Raw genomic sequence first — 27,490 nt, forward strand, 5'->3', positions numbered from 1 at the left:
CATATTCTGTGAATCTGGAATTCTCTATCACGTACCAACAACTAAGCTGAAATTGCATTTGTGCACTTGTCAGTAAGCTTTTAGTTTCCCACTCTGTGTCTGGTCATTTTAAGCTTCATTGAGGTATTCTAGTCTAGTTCTATATAAGATTTCTGCTCTAAGCTCTCCATGCATAACAGAATATGATCTTCGATTGTGACATACAATATCAATCCCAAGAAAACTAAACTAAACTAAACTATCAGAAAGGAGAGGATCAATAAATCAACAATATTATATACATATTATGGTGTCCGGTTTGCCCTTGGAAAAAAAGATAGGAATTGGAGGGTTTTAATTCCGGGCCAAGCTACACGTTCTGAGCCAATTGTCTATCTATCAGAATTTCAGCAGCTAGATCAACGTAATCGTTTACAGCGAAGTTGACCAACAACCACGTTTACTCTTATAAACGGGATGAATTGCCACATGTAATCATCTTCAAAACAAACAAATCGATTAATCGTTTGACACGTTTCTCAAAGATGCCACTTGTAGTTAGTAGAGTCCCACTCCCGCATCAAACAGATGAAACTGCAAACATTATATATAGTCTTCTTTGTTAGTTATCACCTTTCCAGCCAACGAATTCGTCGATCGTTAGTGTTAAAAAATGAGCCAGGAAGAGCCACGAAGGCCTCGGGAAGGCCAGGAGCCGCGTGGTCCGATCAAATACGATGACGTTTTCAATGTCTCCGGTGGACTCGCTTCAAAAGCTGTTGCACCACAGGATGCTGCGATGATGCAGAGCGCTGAAACGGCGGCGTTTGGAAGCACACAGCCAGGCGGACAAGCCGAAGTCATGCGATCCGCTGCAAGAATAAACGAGCGTGCTGGTCTTGTCAGCCGTGGAGATGCCGCCGCTGATCAGGGCGTCACTATCACTGGAACTGAAATCCCTGCTGGCCGCATAATCACTGAATCACTTGACGGACAGGTCCCCACTTCTCTTTCGCTTCACACAATCCATGTAAATTCACAATAATTATCTTATGGCCACTTGAAGATTACTATTCTTCATTATGCCCCCCATCGAACTTAGAGCTTGTTTACTTGTCTAGCCATGGCACAACTTAGATGGTGTAAGTATGTGTGTGTGTGTGTGTCTCTCTCTCTCTCTCTATTTAATGCATTGTGTAATATGATGGATCGATGCTGTATTGTGCAAGGTTGTTGGGCAATACGTCCAAGTTGCAGCAGAGGCAACGACCCAACAAGGTGCGATTACGGTGGGACAAGCCCTTGAAGCTACAATGCAAACAATCGGGGACAAGCCAGTGGAATTAAGCGACGCTGCCGCAATCAGAGAAGCGGAAATGAGAGCGACTGGTAGTAACATTCTAACCCAAGGCGGTTACGCAGCTTCAGCTCAGTCTGCGGCCGCCTACAACACTGGAATGATCGGCGATGAAGACAAGATAAAGCTTAGAGATGTTCTGGCGGTAACTAATTTATTAAATAACTTGTCTAGTAAATAATGATTTTGAATTGGACGGGGCCGGGGACATATATTATAATTGTTGATGCCTGTGATGTGCAGGGCGCAAGTGCAGCTTTGCCAGCGAAGGTGGTGACGCGACAGGATGCTGAGGCGGTGGTGAACGCAGAGCGGAGGAATAGCCCGCAGTTGACGACACATCCCGGAGGAGTGGCGGAGTCTATGGAAACTGCTGCTACGCTGAATGAGAATATTAACATAAAATAATTGAGCTCTGTTAAAATTACCAATATGGTAATAATGGTACTGTCTTTATTAGTTTTACGTTTTTGTGATGCTTTATCTGCTTAAGAACTAAACTAAGCTAGCTAGTGCATGCACCTTCTGGTTGTTATGTTTAGAGTGCGGCGTTTTTTGTTTTTGTTGAATGAGAATGCCTTCTGTCGTGTAATAAATCTCTATTCTGCAGCAGTCATGAAAATCTAGTACTGTTGTTTCTTTGGGAATAAATCTGTCAGCAACAAGCAACAAGTTAAAAAGATTAAAAAAAAAAAAACACAGAATTTAATATGATGTAAAAGATTAAAAAAAATTAAAAATTTTAAAATAGTGTATTTTGTTCTAGAGTATATTGAAATATGTAATCTTTTATCTCTTATTTTATTTTCGACGTTAATATGATTAGAGATTTCTGGTTATTATTGAAAACTTATTTATTATTGAGGTATACAGTTATCAAAAAATAAGAAATTCTTGCAGTGAATCTAATTCTAAAGAAGTGCATTTTCTTGTTAGTGAATCTAATTCTAAAGAAGTTTTTAAATGCAGATTCTATGTTGAATTTATAATTATACGGTACTGACAAATAATATTATACACAACAATATAGTTGAGTTTTGATATTGTAAAACCTAAAGATGTAGGGGTGCTCGCGGATTGAATTTTACGAATTGGACATCAATCCATATCCGATCCATGATTTTACGGATTATAATTTTTCAATTCAATCCAATCCACGGATTGATTAAATTCAATCCAAATCCAATCCATACATCTGCGGATCGGATACAGATTTAACTCAATCCATATCCAATCCATACGTCTGCGGATTGGATACGGATTTAACTCAATCCATATCCAAATCCATCATTTTACAAATTGATTTGCGAATTAAAAATTTTAGTTCTCTTCAATCTATAAAATAATTAAATTAAAAAAATCTAATATAAAATAATTTTACTACCAATTAAATTTAAAATTGAATAAAATTTAAACAAATTAATTGTTTGTTTTAATAATACATTCAAAATTTTAAAATATAACACATCGAGTTATCATTTCAAATAAAACTATAATAATATGTTTAAAGTTTTAAAATATAACACACCAAAATTAATTGTTCAAATAAATTACAATAATATATTAATATAATATCAAAATTAATTGTTCAAATAAAACCACAATAATACATTGAAAGTCTCAAAATAAAACACACCAAAAGGAAAAACTTCCAGCTCCAATTTGTGCTTCGTATTTTAGCCTAAACAAAATAAACATAATTGATATAAATAACAAATAAAAAATTTATTAAATAAAAAAATTTATTTAATAAACAAATTAATAAATATTTACCCTTATATCCCATCAAATGCCATCAAACTTCATCAAATATGTTCTTGTCAGCTCCCAAAATCTCTGTACGTATAAGATAACAAAAATGTCAATTTTTAAAATAGAATAACAATATAAAGTCAAATAATAATAAAAAAAATAAAATTAAAGTTAAATTGTTACATTTTACCTGTCCCAATATGTTCAATCTCATCTATTGCTTCATCAAGATTTATCGGAGTTGAACGTAGCCAATTTTGTATGCAAATTAATGCCTCCACCGTCCTTGTAGATAGTGAGCACCGATGTGGATCAAGAACACGCCCACCAGTACTAAATGCTGACTCAGATGCCACAGTGGAAACAGGCATGCCCAAAATATCTCGAGAAACATAAGACAAAATTGGATATTTGGAAGAATTAATCTTCCATCAATCCAAAACATCAAAACTCTCATTTTCTGGGTTCTCACATGATTCTAACAAGTAAAGATCCACTTCTGTTTTGCACTCTACAAAAGTGTTGTCTTTTAAAATCCTCATATAACCTGAATCAAACACTTGCCTAGCATCAACCTCAATATCAACCTCTAAATCTTTTTCATCATTGACAACATCCGTTACTTCCACATCATTACCATAAAGCAATTTGTATTCCTCATATAAACTATGTAAATAATTCCGCACTTTAACAACCAATTCATTAACTTTAAATTCACCAAACAACACTACAAAACAATATCTCAAAAACCGTTCTTTATGTCGAGGCTCAAGCAAAATAGAAACAAACAAATAAGGGTTGATTGTTTCATAATTTCCCCAATACTTATCATACTTCTTTTTCATATTTTCAGCCATTATCTTCAAAAATAAATCCTTACTATCCCTCCAAGCTTGCAATTGTGTATGAATCAAACATAATTGGCGCAAAAAATTATTGGATGTCACATATAAAGAACCCGAAAATGTCAAAGTGGCATCATGAAAAACCTTCAAGAATTTAATGAAATAACGAGCATATTCCCAATCAATTGACGAAGGACACGTTTTTGACTCGCTCAAACAAAACTCATGAATGTATTGTGCATCATGAAGCTCTAACCGATCAAATACTTTTTCATACTTTTCAGCAGCCTCTAACATAAAAAAAGTGGAATTCCATCTAGTTACGACATCTAGACACAACAACTTATTTGAAGAAATTTTCTCTCGCTCTGCATATGCCTTAAACTTTTGTGTCCTAGAAGGTGAAGATCTAATAAATCTTACAACATTGCGAATTTTAGAAATCGACTGATGATACTCTTTTAACCCCTCTGCAACAATGAGATTTAATATATGTGTACTACACCTCAAATGCATATTTTGACACCCTAAGATTGCACTATTCCAATTGTTCACAACTTTTGACAAATAAAGACAACACCATCATTAGAAGAAGCATTATCAACCGTTACTGTAAAAACTCTCTCAATACCCCAATCTAATAGGCATGTTTCAATTTGCCTACCAATTGTTTCACCTTTATGGTCAGCAACTTGGCAAAAATTCAATATTTTTTTATGCAATGTCCAATTATCATCAATAAAGTGAGCTGTAAGACACATATAACAAAGATTTTGAGCTGAAGTCCATGTGTCTGTAGTGAGGCAAACTCTTTGATGACTACTAACAAAAAAATCAGTCAAATCTTTCTTTGTCTTTTTGTAAAGTTGCAAAATATCACGAGCAATAGTAGTGCGAGATGGTACTTTAAATCTATTTTCAAAAACTCCCAACATTTCCCTAAACCCTTCACCCTCTACAACTTTAAATGACATCTCATCTTTTATAATAAACTTAGCAATTGCTTCCCTACAAGCCTCAACATTATAGGTCATTGATACAAGGTTACACGACTCTCCAATTTTCACTGGTTGGTAAGACAAAGTTTTTTGTTTTTTGTCCACTCGAGCTCGACTAGGATATTTTAGACATCTCTCTCTTATATGACCCAATAAATTAGATGTTCTTTTATTAAAACCACATTTATATTCTTTTCCACAATATCGACATTTGGATCTAGGATGCAGTGGATCAGAACTTAATTGGATAAAATGCTCCCAAGCTTCTGAAGTAGTGGATTTATTGGGCGTACCTTCAGCATTACTGGATGATTTAGAACTTGGGGGGGCTGAATCTACAGCTACGTGTTTTCCTTTATCAAATTGAGAAGTCATCTACACCACCAATATGAAAAATCAATAGAATTAATTACGAAAAATGACAGGAACAAATTAAGCTTAAAAGAGTTTAGTTAGGAAAAGTAAAAGAAGTCAATTCAAAAAGAAAAATCACGAAATTCGTGTGTTGCATTCAGAAAAGGCAATATGATTGTTAGATCCACAGAAGCAATATGATTTAACCACCCCCCACAACAACTCTTTAATCTTCATTTTTTAAAAAAATAGCCCATCAAACAAGAAATTAACAGATTCAGTTTTACCACAGAACAAAAAGCAAATGCAACCGAATTAAGACATGCAATCAACAAATAATTCTCTCCCTCGATCCCCAACAACCTTATTATTAATAAAAGGATATCAAAATCATTATCCCAAGTCACCATTGATAAAAAAGAAGATAAATAATAATAATTAAAAAAATTAAAACAAATGTTATCGAAGATAAAATCAAAATAATAAATTAAAAGAATGTTTTACGAGCACTGTACCTGGAGAAGGAGATAGAAACACCATGGTAAAGTTTAATAGTAATCGTCGGAATCGTGCGTGTGACTGTGATGGCAGGGAAGCAGGAAGCAATTTAGGGTTTTTTTTTTCGTTTGCAGATTGTTGGTCGTGACCACTGATTTGTGATTTTGGGTTATGCTAATGCTAGTTTACTTTTGGGCTTTTGGCGTTATCTAATTTACTTTTGGCTTTATGTCATTGTTACTTTTTTTTTTTTTTGACAAAAGCTTTACATTACTTTAGTTTTGGTTTTGGATGAGGATGACTTTATTTCAAGAGTTTTTGACCGCCGATTTGATATTTTTTATTTTTTATTTTTATTAGATAATGGTTGTTATGTTACTTTACTTGATGACTTTACTTTACTTTAATTTTTTTATTATTAATTTAATCATTTTTTATTTTTTATTTTTATTAAATAATGGCTAAATTATATTATGGTGTTTATGTAATTACGTAATATCATATTTATAACATTTTTTAAAATAAATAAATAATTTTTTTTTTGGCAGATTCACGGATTTTTGCGAATTCACAAAAGTAAATCCATATCCAATCCACCGACTGCGGATTTTTAAAATTTCAATCCAATCCAATCCACCAATCCATGGATTGGATTTATACGGACCAGATTTTTACGGATCAGACGGATTAAACGGATCGGATCGGATTCTGAACACCCCTTTGAGAATATAAGCCATTGTTCGGATGCTAGGATTAAGTATAGGATTGGATTAATTTTAGAATTAAACATTTATCTTATATTTGGCAAGTTCTAGATTGGTTTGAGGGGGATTAGATTTAAATTTGAATCTAAAATAATAGGATTAATAATTAATTTATGTATGGGTTTAGACCTGACAAGATTTAAAGAACAAAATTATCCATTCATGAGATTTTTATTTATATATATATATATATTTTTATTTACACTTAATATTAATTAATTAATTTTTTATTTATGATTTACTTGAAATTTATTTATTATCTATAATTAAATTAAATTAGTACTTTTACTTTTATTAACTCTTGAGATTAAATTATCATTACTTATATATTTAATAATTTATCAACAAAACTAACCATTTAATAATTTATTTCATTATTTGATTGTTCTAAATTTAATAATCACTAGTATAATATTAAAAATAATCATGGAAATTAATAACGTTACTAATTAATTGATTTTATATAATATTTTTTAAATATTTGATAGAAATTAATTAAATATTTAGATTGCTTTTGTGTATTTATATTCGATTGTTATATTATGAATCCAATAACTTATTTACATTATATTTAATTTTTAGTAATTATTTTTAAAATTTATTTTAATTATGATTATAAAATTTCATAAGTAATTGATATTTATGTTTGAATATCAATTTAAATGCTATTTAATATTATTTAAATATAATTTAACTAGTTTAATTTCATATTGTACAAAATATAAAATTATATAATATAATCTATTTTGTAATTTAATTTAATTCAGTTTAATCTTAATAATTAGTTCAATTCAATTATATGTGACAAATGTTGCCTAAACGAGGCGATCTAGCTAATCTAACAAATTAAACTGTCAGAGAAATCCGGTGCATGATTCAATTGCAATGTACCATTTTAAAGAAATTGATTGGCAATTCACGCAAAGTGGCGATTGGTGATTAATAATACCCGAAACCTTGCAATTTCCAAGCAGATCAAAGAAAATCGATCTGATAATTAAATAAAGAGAGAAACAGAGAATATTAATATATAAAAAGTCGTGTTTTAAAATTTTTTGTTTGCTTCTTAAATTTTTGGGAAGATTTTATTGTATATAATTTTTTTTAATTCTAATTTTTCTCTAAAAAGTGATTATTAAGGCGAAAATCTTGGGTGAAATTAACCGGGATGTATACTTCATTTTATTGGCCCGCGTAAATACGCATGCGCACTATTAACTGAATATTGAACGATTAACAAGTGATTGTGCATGCATAGCTAGCTTCATCAATTATGACTTAATATAAAAATGTTCGTGAAAAGGGAATACAAGATAATGAAAATAAATAATGTGGGGTTGTTTCGGTTTACTAACAAATTAAATAAATGGGGTGATACGAAGAGTAAAATATTGGGAATTTACGTGGTTTAGCACTTAATTTACGTTTATGAGAGTCAAAATAGTAATTTTCATTATTCAATAAGAATTACAATGAATTTTTTTTAATTATTTACCAATGTCTTCTTTATACCTTTAAGGGCTTTCTGTTTATCATGCAATTTTTTGATATTTTAAGTCGTTGATATTTCTTTATATTGATTTGCTCCACCACTTAATTAGAGTTTGATTTGGAGCTTATATGTATCTCCTCCTTAAAATTGGTTTCTGAAATTTTTAGATTTTTTTTTTTGTTCACCATCACTTTGTCTTGTACGTGCATACTCTATGTTAATTAATTGTTTGACTTTTCATACTCCATTCTCCATACTCTATGCTCTTTAATTAATTATTTTCCTTTTCATCCTCCATTCTCTAAGCTCCATGCTCTTTAATTAATCATTTTACTTTTCATGCTCTATGTTTTATTCTTACTTTGCATGGCCCACTTTTACCTTTCATACTTCATGCTCCATGTTCCATGCTCCACTTTGTGCATGACTTTGCATGCTTCGTTCTTGTACATGACTTTACATGCTTCACTTTTCCTAATAATAGTTATGTTGAAAAAATTTTCTAAATTTGTTATTCGATATATTGTACAAAGAGTTTGTGATTCTAATATATATATATTTCTAAAAGTTTAGTTAATACTAGAAAGTCATAATCATAAGACTACAAATTTGATCACAGACTCGAAAGAATCATAGCAGATATATTTGAATTGTTGTTCCTTTTTAATGTGTATAATTAATTGTCACGCTTGTCAATCTATAATCCAAGATGTAATGTTAAAATCTCAAAATGTAGGTAGTGAATACTATAATAAAATAATATTTTTATTTTTATTTAAATAGATGAAATTTATTAATAAAATATTTTTAAATGTGATAAAAAATTTTAAAGATTTAGATTGCCTCTATTTTCACGTATTTTTTTTTCTTTTAAATACTTAAAACACTCGACATGAACTCGATCGGCCACCATACACAACAAATACGTTATCATCTTCATACAGGGTAAGTACTTATCATGGCCAATTCAGACGTGATTATTACAACACCAAACGAGAAAAGATCGAAAGAAAGACTGTAGGAACTTGAGCCAGATAAATCCCCCAGCCGAAGCCCAAAAATTGGTACAAAATAATGGGCGCTTGGTGTCGACGAGTATTTGGAAACCTCGACAGCTAAGAATCAATCGTCGCCACGTGTATCGCTATTGGACACAAGGAACTGTTTATGCCTAACACGTGTCTCCTAGGCCATAGCCAGCCTGAACAATGTGTGTGACACTCCTCCCATTACCTGCCTCTATATCACCTCCTTCGTTAATTTCATGCAATTGCATTTGCCAAAAGGCGCAGAGAGATGCAAGAAGCAATTCCGATAATAGTATAGTCCTTCTAACTTTGAAGATGAGCCAAGCACAGCCGAGGAGGCCAGGAGCCGATGATCAACAGCAACAACCAATCAAATACGGTGACTTCTTCAATGTCTCAGGGGATCTTGCTCAGAAGCCAATTGCGCCCGAAGATGCTGCCATGATGCAAACAGCTGAAGCCACCATCATGGGACAGACACAAAAAGGCGGACCTGCTGCTGCCATGCAGTCTGCAGCTGCCCGGAATGAGGGAGCGGGTTTTGTCGGCCACCGTGACGTCACTGATGTCGCTGGTGACCAAGGCGTCACTGTCACTGAAACGGACGTCCCCGGGAGGCGCATCATCACTGAATCAGTCGGCGGCCAGGTTTTTTTCTCTCTCTGTTTCAGTCTCACGTATACAGTATGAATGTATAATTTCAGAGGATTATGATTCTCTCTTGATTTAAGAACTTCTGATATTTTATTCAGTATCACTAGTATGAATGTATAGTTTCAGAGGATTATTATTCTCTTCTAATTTGAGCACTTCTAATATTTTATAGATTTTGTGCCATCTGTTTTTTAGTATTAATATATTATTATAATTTAATTATTTTTTTAATTTATTAACCACCAATCATATTAATAGAATTTCTTAAGAACAAGATCAAATCAAGAAAAGATTCTCATCTAATTCGAAAATCAAGATTTTAGTTTTTTTGTTGGAGTTATGATGGGATCACTATTAATTAAATAAGTCTAAAATATAAAACTTATAAATTTGAGGGTTCAAAGTACAAAATTTAGACAAATCTTAATGGTTTTCTCCATGAATTATAACTTAAGAATTCCCTCAAGCCAAATTCTAGATGCCGCCACCGGGCTACATATGAATTGTGATCGAGCATGTAATTAATCGTGTGTGTGAGATCATGTGTAGGTTGTTGGGCGACATGAGGAACCTACGCCGGTGTCTCTAGCACCGACAACTGGGAGAGTGGAACAAGGCGCCATTACTATTGGAGAGGCACTTGAAACAACTGCACAGACAGCAGGCGATAAACCGGTGGATCAAAGCGACGCCGCTGCAATTCAAGCGGCGGAAGTGAGAGCCACTGGAAGCACCGTCACTACCCCAGGTCTCGCGGCTTCAGCTCAATCTGCCGCAGCTCATAATGAAACAGTGGACCGTGATGAAGACAAAATTAAGCTCAATCAAGTTTTGGCGGTATATTAATTAGATGCCGTGCCAATAATGCATGCATGGTGTAACTATAAATCTATATATCTAATAAATAAATAATATTCGGTTATTGTACGGTGCCGTGCAGGGTGCAACTGCCAAGCTGGCCGCAGATAAGGCAGTGACTCGACAGGATGCTGAAGGGATAGCGAGTGCGGAGCAAAGGAATAACCCGAATGCGGATTCGCATCCTGGTGGAGTAGCGGCATCTGTGGCTGCAGCTGCTAGACTCAATGAGAACGTCAACGGATGACTGCCCACTACACATGCATATGCTGAAGTCATAATTTGCTTTTTAACTTGTATAATATAGGATCTAAGGGCTGGTGTTTCATGTTTGTGTTAATACAAACTAATAATAGTCTTGGATATATTATATATATGCATTTGGGTTTTAAACATAGAGCACCCTTATTTGAAGAGCGGCAGCAAAAGAATAAGAAGATAAAAAAATATGAGTATTGTTTGTGCTGTGGTGTTAATAGTGCCAATACTGTAACACACAAATTAATAGCACTGTTCATAATTAGTAATGTAATTTTTGTCATCTTATTGTTCAGATAGCGTTTCTCTGAACTTTATCTTCTTACTGCATTTTCCTTAAAACTTAATTGTAAACTTGTCCCCTTCATATTCATAAGGTCTCTTCCAAACTGATGTTATACCTCTGTTGGATAGTCTTTGACTTTGTTCATTCGCGCGTATTCTATAGGGTCTCTATTGAAATGATAGTTGTCTTATTTGTTTTTGGCTGCTTGACGTACGATCGACGCAAAAATGAAGCCATAGAAAAATCAAGTAGAGAATTTTTGTTCATTATTAATAATAAAAGCTGGATGATTAATAATAATCGCCCTCTCTCCGAATCCGGAGTAGTCGGGGCCCAATGTGGTCACCGGATACCGAATGATTTAGACAAAAATAATAATAATAATAATAAAAGCTGATGCAATTAGGATTTTGACTCTCTTTTATCAAGCATTTGGTTTAATGCACGGACTTTTATTCAGAAACAAAAAGGTTTTTAGGTTTGGCCTTCTGAAGATCTTTGGCCCACAAGTAAATGCAGTTTCCACGAGTGTGATGGGGTCCTGCAAAACTACATAGTATAAAACTGTGCTTGAATTTTCATTGATTCTTTTTTCTCCTTCTGAATTTACAAAACTTTAACGTTCCATAGTTTATGTTATTAATTGTGCATGAATTTAGAATTATCGACGTCTTTTTTTTTTTTTAATTGAGGGAAAAAATCGAGGCATTCATTAATTATTAATATTGTAAGCAATTTTTTTTTCTATAACGCTAAATTTACACGAGCATAATTTATAGAAATGATGTAGCTAGCTTAAGAATTTCCGTCCAAATTTAGAATATTTTCTACTTATGAAAGGAGGATGAACCCTACAAGAATTCGAACTCATTACCCTAGACTGCAAGGAAAAATCTTCACCTCTCGTTCATCTCGATCTCTCTCTTTTTCTTCTTTTCTTTTTTTCCTTCCTTTGGTTTGTTTCTCGAGAGGAGATACCAGTCGTTGATATAAAGGAAAACAAATGAAGTCAAAAATTAATGACCAAGTGTTACTGAGTGGTCAAAAAGAAAAGAGAAAAAATGCTCAGCCCTCTAACAAGAAGGGAAAGGAGCACCACACGTGATCACGTCAATCATATTGGATCATGAGGTAACAGTGTACTTCCATACATGAGTAAAGATAAAATACCAAAAACGTTCAGAACATAATTGAGATTGTGTGAAAATGAAATAAGCAAAACAAGCTAGCGGTACATGGTTTCTTATTAAGAGAAACAAAGAGAACAAAGGACTATTCGTGGTTCTTCTACTTTCTTATATCTTTGTTTGAAGGACTGTAATTATTAACTCTCGTAAACATCAAACTCACCTAACGATGATGTTTATTAAGAGAAACAAAGAGAACAAAGGACTATTCGTGGTTCTTCTACTTTCTTATATCTCTCTTCGAAGGACTGTAATTATTAACTCTCGTAAACATCAAACTCACCCAACGATTATGTTTATTAGGTAGGGTCACTGATGGCATAATTAGTATCGTGTATGTGAGTAATCATTCTTAAGTGCAGGTACTACTATTTTTTTAATACAGATATATTGTTTAGTTATATGATTTAATAAAATTACTTTTTAATACATTATAAAATTTGGCCGTTTCATAATAGTAAAAACTAATTTTATTAAAATACACGATTTAAAAGCATATCCATATAGAATAATAATAATAATAATAATAATAAGAGGCGCCCTCACTAAAAAGTAAATTTTAAGCTCATCAATTTTGTCTTTTCACCATATTACACACATAAGATTTTAATTATGTTTCAAGCTGTGAAAACAGAACTTTGACAGCTACAGTTCGCTCATTATTTCAAACAGGCTGAGTTCTAATAGATCTCAGAATCTTACATGAAAACGGACGATCATGATGTTGCTTCCATTCATTCATTAATTTTAAACGTTATTTATAGAGTTAAATGACAAAACAGGCTCCAGGACTCTGAAGAGCTTCTGATAAGAACATGTGTGACGAATCTCTACCTGGTTATCATTTTTGACTTAGCTGAATTTCTCATGTGGAAAGTACATGTATATAACAACTTGGTGAAAAAAAAAAAAAGAAACATATACACATGATGGTGTCTTTCTGTAGCGCACATAAATGCTTGATTTTATACACAAGATCTTAAATTTTCAATACGATTAGTCATTTTCACATTTTACTGGCACCACATTGGTGCACCGATATGTTTCATTAGAGGACTTGGATTTTTTTTTTTTTCTCACGTGATCCAGGCTTCCCCAGTGTAAATTAACAGAACACTCCAATTATTGGTTTTACGATAAAATATTTTTCTGGGGGAAATTGATATATTGTTTCCAGTAGATGGTACGTAATTGTATCACTAATAAATTCTTAATACCATATCTGATCTAAGGTGTTAAAACGGTAACAAAAAGGACACATTGTTGAAGGATAATTGTGCACAAAATTGATTAGTTTTAAACTGTGCAACACCTTTTATCTAATATCAATTTTTATATTCAAAGTTTATATTTATCTGTGCTTTATTTGTTAATTTTATAGTATCAGAGTCCACTCTTTAACTTAGTGGTTGACACCTTAATTTGTATATGTAGAGTTCATATTTATTTGTGCTTTATTTGTTAATTTTATAATATGATAGTCCACTCTCTAACTTAGTGGTTAACACCTCATTTCCTCATCTTCAAAATTAAAGAGATGAAATTTCTCCATCTAATTGTGAAAATATAATTTCTCTTAAATTATTAAGAGTAGATCCATCTATCCATTTTCTTTGGAACAGTATATATTTTGGACCAATCTTCAAATGAATAATAGGAATGCAGGTGTCAACAAATTGCCTAATATTGTGTGATCCTTATTGAATTGTAAATTCAGTGGAATTCAAATTGATGATGAGATATTCTAACATTTGATAGGATATAAGATATTTCCTCCATGCAACCACAAAAAGCACTAAAGCTTTATAATAATAAAAGAGACAAACCAAAAAATGATTAAGAAATCTCTCTTTTTGCCTTGCTAGCTCTCTCTTCTTAAACAATACTTTCTCACCAGATACAAAGGTTCTTTCTCCATCTCTTAGACAGCAGCTTAACGTTTCTATCTTTATCTCCCTCAAAATGTCTAGTATCTTTTGGAAGCACTTTCACCTCTGCTTCTCAAGCCTCAAATGCTTGCCTTCTATAACTCCATCTCCTCCATCACCTTCAAAACTACAAGATCAAGATAACAACCCTTTGTTTCCCACAAGCACATCATTCCTCATCAAGAACTTCAACTCTCTCTATGATCAATCCTCTGATTTTTCCACCTCAAAATCCTTGACACCTTCAACCGATGACTACTTCTCCTCTGACACTGAATCCGACACCGTTTCTCCCCCAGATTTCACCACCATATTTGCCTCTCAACGCTTCTTTTTCTCCTCTCCAGGCCGTTCAAATTCCATCATTGAGTCGTCGGATATTAACAAATCGGAAACCCATCATGATCAAGAAACTCCGCTCAATGGAGGGGTTGCTGTGAAGAAATACTCGCCGGATCCTTACCAAGACTTTCGTTGCTCAATGCAAGAAATGATCGAAGCAAGAAACCTAACTGATGTGATGGCTAATTGTGATTTTTTGCATGAGTTGCTCCTTTGTTACCTCACATTAAACCCAAAACACACCCACAAGTTTATCATTAGCGCTTTTGCTGATATTCTCATTTCCCTTTTGTCTTCCCAGGATTCCGATAGCCGTCAACGGAGGTGATATATTTTAGTTGCCTTTTAGCTAGAGAATAACTAAGAAATAACAACTAATGTGAGGGCTGTTGTTAATTAATTTCTTTTTCCTTTTTTTAAATCTTTTTGGTTGTTGCATGGAATTACTTTTGGCTTGGGTGAAAGAGGGATGTTGTAGTGTTGCATTATGCGAAGACAAATTAAGGGTTTAATGTATTTTGATGATCAGGATACCACGCGTGGATATGTTAATTTCTCGATGCATGTTATATAATTTATGCATAGTTTTTGTATCAAGCTATTGTGTACTGTAAAAAAAGGCATGTGTTTTCTTGTTATGTGCTCCTTTGATTGATTGACAAATTATAGTTCTTTAATTAAAAGCAAAGGCCAGTTCGATTATTGTCCTTGAATGTGTTTTGTGGTCCTGGTAGAATCTTGGGTGCCACCGTTTATGTTCAAGAAATTGCACACATAATCACGAGCCTAGCTAGCTGGCTTATACAGTTGCTTTTGATCGATCGATGTGATGTTGTGATGGTAATGGCTATTGCTATGTTAACATTGTAATTATTAACCATTTTAGAATATAGGTTGTTATTACAACTTTAGAAGCTATATATCATTCAGCAAGCAAGCTGGTAAGACTCTGGTGCCGACATCTGCACCAATGTAGATTTACACTATGCCTGCACGTTCACAGCATCACTGTAGTTTCATAGTTCAAACGCACACTGAGAAAATCCTTTTGCAATCATATTAAGGAGAAAGCTGCTCCATTGTAAAGACTTAATCCTTTTAAAGGATGGATCAGCTGAGAACTAAAAATAAAGGTGTTTGTAACATTTTGAGATGTTTATGTACATGACCAAAATGCAAATTAATAAAACTCGAAAATGTTGATTCAAAGATTTATGTTATGTCCAACCAAAAGGGATTCCTCTAAGCCTAGAGTGCTGATTGTACACAGTCCAAAAATTGGACTGTAGTATATCAACTTGAACACCATTGTTCGAAACTCGGAGTAAAGAGCATTGAAAATCCCAAAATTTCTTAGAGGAGAGCTAGGCATGGGATTAGAATTTAGAATTAAGAAATAAAGGCTGGTGGGCTTTTTGCTCTTTTTCATATTTTATAAACGACACAAGACAAACAGAGAGGATCCAAAGAGAGATATCAACTACTGCCAAAAGAATATATGAGATGCTTTGGCAATCTATATATAGAGCTAGTTGTTAATTAATTGCTTGTAAAGTTAGTTGGTTTAGGTAAATGCTTTCATTATTAAATTGAAATTTAGACCTAATTTAGGGCTACAAGTAAGGGCAGGTCCGAACCCATTTATTATTTCATATTCAATTGCAAGTGAACGTGGATTTTGTAGTCCCAACCCTAAAGTTTGATTAATTAGTGAATAATAATTGAAAAGATATAACGCACGCCAAAAAGAAAAAAGAAAAAGAAAAAGAAAAAGAAAAGTGGTTACTGAAAAAGTGATAAACGTGGATTGATGTGAGGCTAAATGCACAGGTTTGACAGGTTGCTACAAACAAGTAGGCCCATGTATATAAAGTTCAATTGTATTTAAAGTTTCAACTAACCCCCGCAGCATAGTGGGATTTTTGGCCCCGTATTGTAGCTGCAGTCTCGTATTTATCGTGAACTTTTGCTTTCCAAAAGAGGACGCCAATTTGCAACAAGAGCCTAGCAGGAATAAAGTTCAGTACTACACTGAAAAGGAGGGGGGAAAAAAAGCTAAGTAGATGTGTAGCTAGAGAACTCAAAAAGTTTCAATTAGTATATACAGATTCATTCGCAATTGGAAAAAAATAAATATTAAGATCTTTCTTTGGATTAAAGCTTAATATTTGGTGGTTAACTAACTGGCTTGTTCCCCAAGTGCATTTCCTTTCAGAAAATGGAAGTTGGTTCGGCTTGTTCTATAAACAGCATTATAACAGAGCTGATCTTGGAGAATTCTGAACTCACAATGCTTTCTTTTTTTTCTAAAAGCATGCATATTTAACAACATGAATACGAGTACGTATAAAGAAAGTAGAATTTCAAGGTGGGTCCAAACTAGAAATACGAATCCACAAAAGACGTGTCAATATGAAATCTTATTGACTGTTGACTTTAAGATTTTAGCAGCTCATTAGAGCAGTCAAAGTAAACATGCATGCATCGATCTAACAGTCTGATGTAGGTGAAATGATCTTACCTAATCTCTTGAAAATTTGATCTCGGATTAATTGTATATGTTCCCCCATCAATTCCCATTAGTGGTCTCTTCTATATAATGAAAAGAGCACGTACGTTTAGTCTCATCCCAGTAACAGTGAATCAAATAATTGAGAAACTATTAAAGATGTCCAAGAGAGCACGCGTAAAACATGAGCAAATGGAATCAATTTTGTCAGGTCACTGCATGGAGAGCTCATCTCAATCTACTCCAAACTGATTTCTCGGACAGAGATTTTTGTTTCTTTTTCTTTTGGCCACATCACCATATTGACCATTTCCACTACATTGGAAATTAACAGTAATAAAATTATAATATTAATTTAATAGAGAAGGGACCAGATTTGGTTGGTGAAGAATGCTGGTGTTTCTTCCTTCCTTCAAGAAACAGCCAAGGATTCTGTCAAAATTGTTTGCACATGCAGACTTGCTTCTTGTTATCAGTTGATTAGCCTCCCTTTCTTTTTTTTTAAACTATAAACTATAAAGCTCCATTTTCATGGGTTGTTGCCTCGGGAATGCCTTGCTTGCCTGACTTGCTGCATGATTTAAATATTTCTTGACCCTTCGCTGGTAGCTAGTCATTGTAGCTCTTGTTGGCATTATGTGCATTGAGACAGTGCAACTTAAATTATGAATTTTTAAATTAATTTGTTGATTTTGTCTTGACACCTTAATCTATTCGACATCAACCGTAAGTTAAGGGATTTGGGCTTGGATCTTCTTGACATGCGTATTAAAGTCTTGCGATTGGACGTTGAGCAGATCGTTTGGTTATCACTCCCATAATCACTCAACGTTTGTCTTAAATTATCAACTTAATTATGTCCCATAATGTGTATAATATTGAATATTACGATGCCAAAGACATATTATTTCATATTCAAAGCCGGTCCACTTCCACATCTACCATAAAATGTAAATTTGAGCAACTACAGAAAGAAACCACCGAAGTTCTGAAATTAATGCTAATAATTAACTAATTTTTCTTGTCCTCTAATGTTTATGTTTGATATAAATTTTAAAATAAGTAGAGTCGTAATTTTGAAAGATATGTCAATAAGTGGAAAAGAGAAAATCTTTTTATATATAAGATAATATAATCAATCAGTGGACATATACGATATGTCTTTTGTTTTAAAATAACTATCAACCTACTTGGTTCTTTTTTAAAATAAATACCCACGTGCCATGATGTTATTAACTTGGTTTTATGGATGGATCAGGATTCTTTCCTGATCTGATCATATTCTGAGCAAATAATTCAATCACTGATTGATTATTAATAAATAAAAAAATAAAAAAGTTAAATTTTACCTATATTCTACCATTAAAAGACACGTGGCAAAAAATTATTAAAAGTTCAATAAAGCTCAAATCATAAAAAGATTCTGTTCCTTTAAGAATAGTAGGGTACATAAGATATACCTACAGAAGAATGAACGGCATTAAATTCGATGGTCTGGGCTAAAAAAGATTTGTACGAATCTACCCGTAAACCCTAGAAGTTTGGATGTTCTTCACAAGAAATGTAACAAAGTGTATTTGCATTTTTGTTCCTTTCGTCTGGGCAACAAGCAATGTCCAATTATTTATCTGGTCCCGGCCCAATCAATCAGCACAATGCAGTTAAGCACGAACCCAGCCCATTTACTGGCCCCAACAGCGCACACAAACAAACTCATCCTAAAAAAAATTTATCCAAACCTGAGCTCTTCGATCGTTCCCATACGCAAAACTCAGAAAATGGCGCTCTCGCTGTCCCTGCATTTACCGGTGACACCCGTTCTCCCGAAAGCGTACGTACAATCAAAGCCGCCACCTGTAAGTCACTACATTTCTTTACGCCGCCTCAGACTCACAAGCGCGACTGCTCTCGGAAAAAACCGATCCGTTTTAGTCAAAGCCGTCGAACGAAGCCAAGAAAGCGCCGAAAAATCTGAAACAGTTAACGAACCGGAGTCCGAACCGGCGAATCCTGCCACAGAGTCGAGTGCCGAGTTGAGCGAGCTGGGTTCGGAAATAAAGAAGGTTTTGAAGGAGAAGAAAGAGGAGAAAGCAGGAGACTTATTGAGTGGGGTCGGGGAGGAGATTAGAGAGATCGAGTGGCCGGCGTTCGGTAAGGTTTTGGGGACGACAGGTGTCGTGCTTGGAGTGATTGCTGGGTCCAGTGTCGTTTTGCTCACTGTCAATTTCGTTTTGGCCGAATTGTCCGATAGGGCTTTTGCTGGTAGAGGTGTTCAAGATTTCTTTCGCTGAGCAAAAATAAATGATCAAGCAATGTGATTTAAACGTGGTTTTTCTTTTCTTTTCTTTTTTCGTTTTTCAATTAATTTTCTTGTCTACTGTTTTCTACACAGTTTACATGAAATCTGGACATTATTTTATCCACAGATTTAATAAATTAAATACTAACAGTGATTTGTAGTTAAAATTATCAGCACCGATATTCAGCCCACAATAAGCACCACAGTAAGTCCCGAACGGTGCGTTTTATTTGTAATATAAAAGGGCACTGTTTGAACAAGCAAACACACTGCACGCGCATCTCATCTCACGCACGCATCACTCTCACTCATGCATTTCACACCAAGCAACGAGTTCAATTGCAGCCAGTTCTTTGCCATCTTCAAGCTCTGCTCTTCATCGTGGGATTGCTCTGTCTTTCAGTTTTCTCTCTTTCTCTCTTTCTCTCTCGAGCGTGGGTCTCTCTTCGGTTGTGGCTCTCTCTCTCGCCTTGGGTCTGTCTTCGGCAGTGGCTCTCTCTCTCACCGTGGGTCTCTCTCTCTCGCCTTGGGTCTGTCTTCGGCTGTGGCTCTCTCTCTCACCGCGGGTCTCTCTCATCCGGCCTCTCACTCATCTCGCTGCTCTCTCCTTCGACTTTCTCTCGTCGTGGATCTCTCTCGCGCATCTCGTTGGGTTTCTCTTTCTCTGTCTGCCCTGTAGATAGTTGTAGCCGTCGTAATCAATTAGTGGAGGTAATTGGTTTAATTAATGCCCAATTTTGGTTGTAATAATTCCAAATGTGTGAAGATTCAATTGTGAAGTCAAATTTTTATATATTAAATCAATTGCGCAATAATCTTAAGGGTATCAATTGCGCAATAATCTTTATATATTAAATCAGCATCCATTGGAAAATTAATAAGCACATTGGGTTATATATTAAATAAAAAATCACTAAATTCCAATCAAAGGCATCTCGTATGCTGCAAATTCTGCTGGTATATATTAAATTTGTGTTCACAATTTGCATCACTAGTTAGTTTAGTTGTGTGAGGTTGTGCTGAATTATTTGTATTTTGTTACTTTCATTTTGTCAATGTGAATTATTTCAATTTTGTAGAAATAAATAATATGGAAAAAGACATCGAAGTTGAAGAGTTGGAGAAATTTGAGGAGAACGATGAGCCAATAATTGGGATGTCATTTGATAGTGATGTTGATTTGTTTATTTACTTCAAAGAGTACGGTAAAAGAAAAGGGTTTCCGATTTTGAGGAGAACTAGTAGAAAGGATAGTGGTGGGATTCTTAGAAATGTGACTTTTGCTTGTGGGAGAAGTGGTGAAACAAGAAGCAAATCTGTGAATATTTTAAAACCCCAACCTAATGCAAAAACAGGCTGCAATGCTAGATTGGGAGCTGGTTTAGGGGATGATGGAAAGTGGACAATTCGAAGCTTAAATCTTGAACACAACCATGTGCTGTTAACTCCAACCAAATCCAAGTATTTTCGGTGCAATCGTAGCCTCAATACATATGCAAAAAAAAGGCTTGATGTAAATGATCGAGCAGGAATCAGATTATGTAAGAATTATCAATCACTTGTTATTGAGGCTGGTGGTCATGAAAATGTGACATTCATAGAAAGAGATTGTAGAAATCATGTTCAAAAAGAAAGAAGATTGCGGCTTGGAGATGGGGATGCTGCTGCTCTTCAAAACTATTTTATGAAAATGCAAGTAGAAGATAATAGGTTTTACTTTAGTATGCAAGTGTATGATGAGGGACGATTAAAAAATGTTTTTTGGGCCGAGCCAAGGAATAGGGAAGCGTACAAGGAGTTTGGAGACGTTGTTACATTTGACACCACGTATCTTACAAATAAGTATGATATGTCGTTCGCTCCATTTGTAGGAGTTAATCATCATGGGCATTCTATTCTGTTTGGGTGTGGATTGATTTCACACGAAGATATTGAGACATTCACGTGGTTATTTCGAACATGGCTATCTTGCATGTCTAATTCAGCTCCTAATGGAATCATTACAGATCAAGACAGGGCAATGAAAGTTGCAATTCAGAATGTCTTTCCCAATACTCGACATCGGTGGTGTTTATGGCATATAATGAAGAAAGTTCCAGAGAAGCTAGGGGGTTATTTGGTCATGTGCTATTGGATTGGAATTGAGGGAGATGCTGCAAATCTGTTATTCCTTAATTGTGTGCTACTGGAATGGTGGATGGATAAATGATATTCTGTTATTTTTTAATTCTATGCTACTGGAATTCTGATATTCTTTAAAGTGCAGAAATTGTTTTATGTTATTCTGGAATTCTGGATGTATTCTATGCTACTGGAATTCTGTTATTCTTTAAAGTGCAAAAATTGTTATGCTACTGGAATTCTGGAATTATTTAAAGTGCAGAAGTGCATAAATTGTTATGCTACTGGAAAGTGCAAAAATTGTTTAAAGTGCAGAAGTGCAGAAATTCTGTTATTGTACTGGAATTCTGGAAAGTACAGAAATTGTTATGTTACTGGACTTCTGGAATTATTTAAAGTGCAGAAGTGCATAAATTGTTATGCTACTGAAAAGTGCAAAAATTGTTTAAAGTGCAGAAGTGCAGAAATTCTGTTATTGTACTGGAATTCTGGAAAGTGCAGAAATTGTTATGTTACTGGACTTCTGGAATTATTTAAAGTGCAGAAGTGCAGAAATTATTATGCTACTGGAAAGTGCAGAAATTGTTTAAAGTGCAGAAGTGCAGAAATTCTGTTATTGTACTGGAATTCTGGAAAGTGCAGAAATTGTTATGCTACTGGAATTTTGGAATTCTTTAAAGTGCAGAAGTGCAGGAATTATGTTATTGCTTTTTATTTGGTCAAAATATTATAATTATAAATGATTATATTTGGCTTTGCAACAGAGGAAAAATTAATTGATTCAAAGAAGCAAATGACACAGGAGTTATGGACTACCAACAAATTTTTTGCAAAAAAAGGAATATCATTTCCCCATCAATACCAAAGTTATCTTAAAAACTGGTTCAACAAGTCATTGCACTAACAATACATTAATTAATTACACAACTTAAATATAATACATATTAAAAGAGTTATCATTATTTGCGGGACGTATGTTACAAGAACACTTGGTTGTTGTCTTCGCTGAAATTCTTGCTCAAGCAACTGAAATTTAAGAGATATGCATTCGATTTGATGGCCCAACTTGCGGACTTCTGCTAACAACATGTCAATTTTATTCTGATTTATAATACGATCTTCCATCCCTCTAAAATCATTACATTCACTGCTCTTCCAATCATCATCCCATTCAAAAGCCCCACATCCTTTGCACTTCCAAAACCTACGATTCGGATTTTCTTTTGTTCGTGAAGTTCGCAAGACCTTATTGTTGTTGCAGCATTTATCACAAGCTTTCAGTTGTGTTTGAATTTCGTTTGTGCTTGAAGACATAATGATTGAACAAATTCTGTTCAATATACACTTCAACCCAGATTCCTTCCAGAAAGAAAAAATGGTAGCCAATATATTAAAAACCAGCTTATTGATTTTTTTTCTCCCCCCCAAAAAAAGAAATACATCTTACTGCATTCATTCAGCTCAAATAAAATTATTTAATTTCAACTACAAAGAAAACAAAAAGAAGAAAAATATGGTCAAATGAGAAGAAGGGGCATGGCTCTGTTCTTAGAAATGAAAGTGAATTGATGGAGTTGACTAGTTGGGGGTTAGTGTAAGTAACTTTAGACCATCAGCACTTGCAGGATTAGTGTAAGTAATTAAAATATGATGTTATTTTTTATTATCTCTTGTAACTTAAAAATAACTACGGGATAGTAACATAATGGCTAAAGATCTTAATGTTTCAAAACCTTAGTTGCACTATTACAACTCCATAATTAACTTTTTATTTTTCCTACCTGATTTAACATATATATTTGTTTTCCAGAGAAGTATTAAAATATGGTGACTTGATAAACTCAAATATCATGGGTAGAATGTTACTCTACGGCTTTTAACTCAAGTGGGTTGAGTCATGCTGGAGGTCAACCAAAACCCAAAATGTGGAATGAAGAATACTCAGCTCCAAACACACAGCTGACATATGCTTCAGCAGACTCTCGCACTAACTTAATGCGTGCATAGCTTTTTAACAGAAATTCACTTCAGGAATAGCTAAAGCTATAATACTTTTAACCTTGATTCAGGACATAAAACCCCAAGCTTAAACAGATTGGTTTCAACTTGCATGACTAACTTCAACACGTGGAGAAAAAATTTCTAATATGGTAAAATTAGAGATTGGAAGTGTTTTTGTCTGTGCTTACTGTAAGTGAATTACCTAGGGGTTTTAAAGGGCTGAAAGAAATTTTTCTTTAGTTCAAAGCTTTGAGTATGCATACTTAATAATCTAGCAATTATTACTTACCAGTATATCAATACAATATTTTCATCTTTTAGTCCTATAACTTGTTGTATTTGTTAGAAATCATGTCAATACGGAAATCTAAATCAAGGGCACTGCAAAATTTCACACATCCGTCATGTAAAACAAAAGGGCCTTCCAACTAAACTAAAGCTATTTTTCCTGCAATTATGACCCAGCAAACATGAGAGGAACTAGGCAATCACATTTACAATCTTTACTAACTGATGTGATGAATAATCGAAATAAACTAGCTTTTGGATAATGCTATCACTCTCTACTCATCTTCAAACATAAAAGAACAAATTTCAAACTTAAATCTCTCTCTATCACTATGAACAGTTGCAATTTCACCCCTTCCAAAAGAAAATCATCCTTGTCCGGTAACACACAAATAAATAATTCACAATAGTCAATGACAAGCAATACTCACGAAATTTGCCATTACCTACACAATTTGAGAGCAGCAGAGACGATAGAGAAGAGAGAAAGCAGACCCACGGTGAGAGACCAACGACGAGAGATCCACGGCCAGAGACAAATGCCAAGCACCACCGCCGAGAAAGTTTGAGAATAGAGACGACAGGGAAGAGAGACAGCAGACCCACGGCCAGAGACCAACGCCGAGCACCCTCAGAAGGTTTGAGAACAGTGAGATTTCTGTGAGAGCAAATGGAGAAAAGTTGTGCGTCGCGTGAGATGGATTGCACGTGTGTTGGGATTGCTATGTGTATTACACGTGAGTTGGCTCATTTTATAGTATGTCCAAAACGCACCGTTTGGTGCTTATTGTGGTGCTTAACGTGGGAAGAATCTCATTTTCCTAAAATTATAGCAGACTTTCTGCTCTCTAATTTATTTTTAATTTTTTTAAAAAATTAAAATGCATAAACGATCTCTAATTTATTAAAGACGACATTGGAGTATAAAGTTACATGGATGGCTTCCTTCAAGTCACTGACAAAAATTTAATCTTCGAATGTGAGGAACAAAGCATTATTTGACGAGGATACGGGATGCATCATTGCTACTTTCAGCAAATGAAGAATTAAAATACAGGGCAATTTGGACTCTATAATTCACTCTTGAATACTTATTTCATTTTATTTTATTTTACACACTCTCAATAAATTAAAAAAAAAATTCATTTTCTCTTTACACTCATAAAATAGTTATGTTTCTCAAGTCACGTTACATTAACTAACGATTCCCAAGCGGCCAAGCCTGTTATCAAGATTCAAGATCTGATTGGAAAGCGTTTCAATTGGGATTTGATCCTGAGCCCTAGCTATATAGATATCTATTCCTTCAAATATTGAGCAGGTTTGGGAATTAAAATGTTGCATGCCGTACCAAATATAATAAGTACTTTTATATTTAATTTGTACCTCTTGTTTCAAAATTTTTTTTCTTACTTTTCTATGAATTTTCTTCCCAGATTTCATCTTTCTTTATTCTTTCTCTCTATCTTTAGTTTTCCTTCGACGTCCTATCATCATGCGATTGGTGTATGTGAAATACTGAAATTCATTTATCCTGTTGAGATTTGTTCATCCCCAGTAATAGTATTTTTCTTAAATTATATTAATATTCTCAATAGTAAATTCAATGCGGGTTATTTTAGTAATACAGAATTTTCTCAAAATAATTGTGTTCAAAGTACACGTTAGAATGAAAATAGCCCTACCCAGAATTAAAACTGATGATGCAACCTACACCTGATGATGCAATGTGCAGTGATCAGTAAAGAACCCGTTCTGCCAAAGGTCTAGGAGCCTTCACAACGCAACATTCGCGCACAGGGACAATAGAAACACTTGATTCTGGGAAATTTTTACTATATCAAGACAAATACCTAAGCAAGTAATCTGATAAATCCATATTACTGCATCCAGCCTAGGCATGCATCACTCAGATCCTAGTTTTCTTACTTGCAGGACTTGTCACAAAAATCCATACTTTGAAACAAACACATTCAGAAATATCAAGCACAAATTATCATTCAGCAATATCTGTTACACTCCATTAGCAGGCCCAGCTCTCTAACAGCAGGTGTAATAAATATCCAAAATACTTCCATCCAGCAAGTTCAAGAAATCACGGTGGAATTAAAATACAACACCTATCACTCACTTGAACCAGCAGGGCCAACAAGGACTCCTTGAGCCGAACCTTCCTTCCGGTTACCATCATCCTTGGACTCACTTTCAGGCTTTCGAATCCTAATTTTATATTTAGCTTCAAAGTCGGAAATTTCTTTCTTCTTCGCTGCCAAGGCCTCGTTGAGCCTTGCAATTACCTCCTCTATCCCCTCTTTATTGCGTTGCACAGCAGGAAGGACTTCACTGATTGTTCTCTCCACCAGCACACCTCCAATCATCCGGTAGCACTTTCTAGAAGGGTCAAGTGGCTTAATAGCATTAATAACCAATGAGTGCTCACTTGCCTCCATCTCCAGTTCGGTAATTTTCGAGTAGATTTGATTTAGTTCAGATCTCATAGATGTGTACATATTTGCCACTATTTGTTCATTTACCGGTTCCCTGCGCTCAGTTTCAGCTCTGCCAGCCATGATTCTGCAAGAAAAAAAGAAGATTTTGAAGAAAGTGACCACTTACAAAATTACATCTCCACCTTATATGAATAAAAAACAGAGGGCTAAAAAGTTGGAAGCATTGGCAGACATAGGTTCCATTTCCAGCAAACAGCAAACAACTCATTGATTAGATGTAAATGTAACTTTCTAGGAAGTAACAAGAGCAATCAAAACAATATTCCTTCATATCAGAAAATAAAATTTCTTTAAAGCAGAAACAGAAGGTGCCAAGATTTAGGATCATTGCCCAAACACGTTAGATGTATCGAAAAGACACGGTAAGCAAAAATATGTACATACAACACTTATTTGTCAAGGAATCCAATATACAAGCAAAACGCTCGAATTTTACGATGCCCATGCTGAAACAAAGGTCCAAGCAGAATTTGACTGCTTCAAACCCTTTTAAACTATAACCAAGTCGTATCCATCAATCAAGTTGTTACCTTATGCTTGGATACACACAAGATAGTTTAGACTGTCTCAATGGTTTCAAGTGTCAGATATGTCAAACTAATGCGATTAAAATTTGCACAACGTAAAACATCTCTTACCCAAAACATCTGTTTAAAAAATGCCCAAAAAGAGAAAAAGCATAAATGAAAAATGGGCCTACAATGAACAACAGAAAGAATTTCAAGTATTCAATAACTACTTACAAATTATATCAACAGAAATCGATGGAGACAGCATGATAGTGAAGGGATCATCGACATTACATATCACTTAACTTCTTATATCTTAAACACAACAAGATTTAGAGAGCCAAGCAATATCGTATTCGTGAGTAAGAGAAAAACAAGAGTGAGTGAAGCTTAAAAAGGCATACCTGATTCTTGAATCTAATTTAAGTGCGTGAACCCTCCCTAGGTCCTAACCCTAGACAAGAGGGAGCAGAAACTCAGGTCTCAGGACTTGAAGAGAGACGGAGAGAGCAAACCGGAAAAACCAAGATAAACGGTGACGTTTAAGTCCAGCAATTTAAACCTAGAAAGGTCTACAATGAGGTTAATGACTTAATAATAATGGCTTCACTTTCCAGATATTTATAAAATTCCGCTAAATAAAAGTCGCAAATTTTTTTTGAGATATTTTCAT

The 27,490-nt window shown here is 34.4% G+C and overlaps 7 protein-coding genes across 8 annotated transcripts; 5 read left to right on the forward strand and 2 right to left on the reverse strand.

Moving 5' to 3' along the window:
• The first annotated feature begins 601 nt into the window (after positions 1–601).
• On the forward strand, positions 602–1,948 carry LOC102608083 (late embryogenesis abundant protein D-34-like). 2 transcript variants are annotated; one of them, XM_025092190.2, is made up of 3 exons: positions 602–1,009; positions 1,209–1,481; positions 1,580–1,948. In XM_025092190.2, exons 1-3 carry the CDS (start codon positions 653–655, stop codon positions 1,742–1,744), a joined length of 795 nt encoding a protein of 264 aa, XP_024947958.2. In that variant the 5' UTR covers positions 602–652; the 3' UTR covers positions 1,745–1,948. The 2 variants fall into 2 exon arrangements, with proteins under 2 accessions (XP_024947958.2, XP_006489401.2); XM_006489338.4 differs by having other exon boundaries at positions 603–976.
• A 1,160-nt stretch (positions 1,949–3,108) lies between these two features.
• Positions 3,109–6,436, reverse strand: LOC127902320 (zinc finger BED domain-containing protein RICESLEEPER 2-like). Its single transcript, XM_052441186.1, has 3 exons — positions 5,801–6,436; positions 3,279–5,306; positions 3,109–3,172 (listed from the first exon to the last, which is right to left on the reverse strand). Exon 2 carries the CDS (start codon positions 4,447–4,449, stop codon positions 3,520–3,522), a length of 930 nt encoding a protein of 309 aa, XP_052297146.1. The 5' UTR covers positions 4,450–5,306; positions 5,801–6,436; the 3' UTR covers positions 3,109–3,172; positions 3,279–3,519.
• A 2,855-nt stretch (positions 6,437–9,291) lies between these two features.
• On the forward strand, positions 9,292–11,226 carry LOC102607787 (late embryogenesis abundant protein D-34-like). Its single transcript, XM_006489337.4, has 3 exons — positions 9,292–9,715; positions 10,271–10,558; positions 10,662–11,226. Exons 1-3 carry the CDS (start codon positions 9,383–9,385, stop codon positions 10,824–10,826), a joined length of 786 nt encoding a protein of 261 aa, XP_006489400.2. The 5' UTR covers positions 9,292–9,382; the 3' UTR covers positions 10,827–11,226.
• Positions 11,227–14,084: 2,858 nt separating this feature from the next.
• LOC102607495 (hypothetical protein) lies at positions 14,085–15,173 on the forward strand. The gene has a single exon (XM_006489336.4). It carries the CDS (start codon positions 14,273–14,275, stop codon positions 14,906–14,908), a length of 636 nt encoding a protein of 211 aa, XP_006489399.2. The 5' UTR covers positions 14,085–14,272; the 3' UTR covers positions 14,909–15,173.
• A 3,465-nt stretch (positions 15,174–18,638) lies between these two features.
• On the forward strand, positions 18,639–20,099 carry LOC102607200 (preprotein translocase subunit SECE1). The gene has a single exon (XM_052440240.1). The coding sequence runs from the start codon at positions 18,745–18,747 to the stop codon at positions 19,378–19,380; it is 636 nt and encodes a 211-aa protein (XP_052296200.1). The 5' UTR covers positions 18,639–18,744; the 3' UTR covers positions 19,381–20,099.
• LOC127901939 (protein FAR1-RELATED SEQUENCE 5-like) lies at positions 19,950–21,670 on the forward strand. Its single transcript, XM_052440235.1, has 2 exons — positions 19,950–20,099; positions 20,468–21,670. The coding sequence occupies exon 2, from the start codon at positions 20,479–20,481 to the stop codon at positions 21,595–21,597; it is 1,119 nt and encodes a 372-aa protein (XP_052296195.1). The 5' UTR covers positions 19,950–20,099; positions 20,468–20,478; the 3' UTR covers positions 21,598–21,670.
• Positions 21,671–25,617: 3,947 nt separating this feature from the next.
• LOC102606705 (prefoldin subunit 2) lies at positions 25,618–27,410 on the reverse strand. The gene is made up of 2 exons (XM_006489333.3): positions 27,222–27,410; positions 25,618–26,372 (listed from the first exon to the last, which is right to left on the reverse strand). Exon 2 carries the CDS (start codon positions 26,366–26,368, stop codon positions 25,922–25,924), a length of 447 nt encoding a protein of 148 aa, XP_006489396.1. The 5' UTR covers positions 26,369–26,372; positions 27,222–27,410; the 3' UTR covers positions 25,618–25,921.
• Positions 27,411–27,490: the final 80 nt, after the last annotated feature.

Source organism: Citrus sinensis, chromosome 1, assembly GCF_022201045.2.
Source record: "Citrus sinensis cultivar Valencia sweet orange chromosome 1, DVS_A1.0, whole genome shotgun sequence".
NCBI classification, from domain to species: domain Eukaryota; kingdom Viridiplantae; phylum Streptophyta; class Magnoliopsida; order Sapindales; family Rutaceae; genus Citrus; species Citrus sinensis.

Excerpts from the sequence above, each read along its gene's own strand:
- LOC102608083 (XM_025092190.2), top strand. The coding sequence starts at position 653 with ATGAGCCAGGAAGAGCCACGAAGGCCTCGGGAAGGCCAGGAGCCGCGT. Across the intron at positions 1,010-1,208 it reads TTTCGCTTCACACAATCCAT|GTTGTTGGGCAATACGTCCA; the intron begins GTAAATTCACAA and ends GTATTGTGCAAG. Across the intron at positions 1,482-1,579 it reads AGCTTAGAGATGTTCTGGCG|GGCGCAAGTGCAGCTTTGCC; the intron begins GTAACTAATTTA and ends TGTGATGTGCAG.
- LOC127902320 (XM_052441186.1), bottom strand. The coding sequence starts at position 4,449 with ATGCATTTGAGGTGTAGTACACATATATTAAATCTCATTGTTGCAGAG.
- LOC102607787 (XM_006489337.4), top strand. The coding sequence starts at position 9,383 with ATGAGCCAAGCACAGCCGAGGAGGCCAGGAGCCGATGATCAACAGCAA. Across the intron at positions 9,716-10,270 it reads CTGAATCAGTCGGCGGCCAG|GTTGTTGGGCGACATGAGGA; the intron begins GTTTTTTTCTCT and ends GATCATGTGTAG. Across the intron at positions 10,559-10,661 it reads AGCTCAATCAAGTTTTGGCG|GGTGCAACTGCCAAGCTGGC; the intron begins GTATATTAATTA and ends GGTGCCGTGCAG.
- LOC102607495 (XM_006489336.4), top strand. The coding sequence starts at position 14,273 with ATGTCTAGTATCTTTTGGAAGCACTTTCACCTCTGCTTCTCAAGCCTC.
- LOC102607200 (XM_052440240.1), top strand. The coding sequence starts at position 18,745 with ATGCAGTTAAGCACGAACCCAGCCCATTTACTGGCCCCAACAGCGCAC.
- LOC127901939 (XM_052440235.1), top strand. The coding sequence starts at position 20,479 with ATGGAAAAAGACATCGAAGTTGAAGAGTTGGAGAAATTTGAGGAGAAC.
- LOC102606705 (XM_006489333.3), bottom strand. The coding sequence starts at position 26,368 with ATGGCTGGCAGAGCTGAAACTGAGCGCAGGGAACCGGTAAATGAACAA.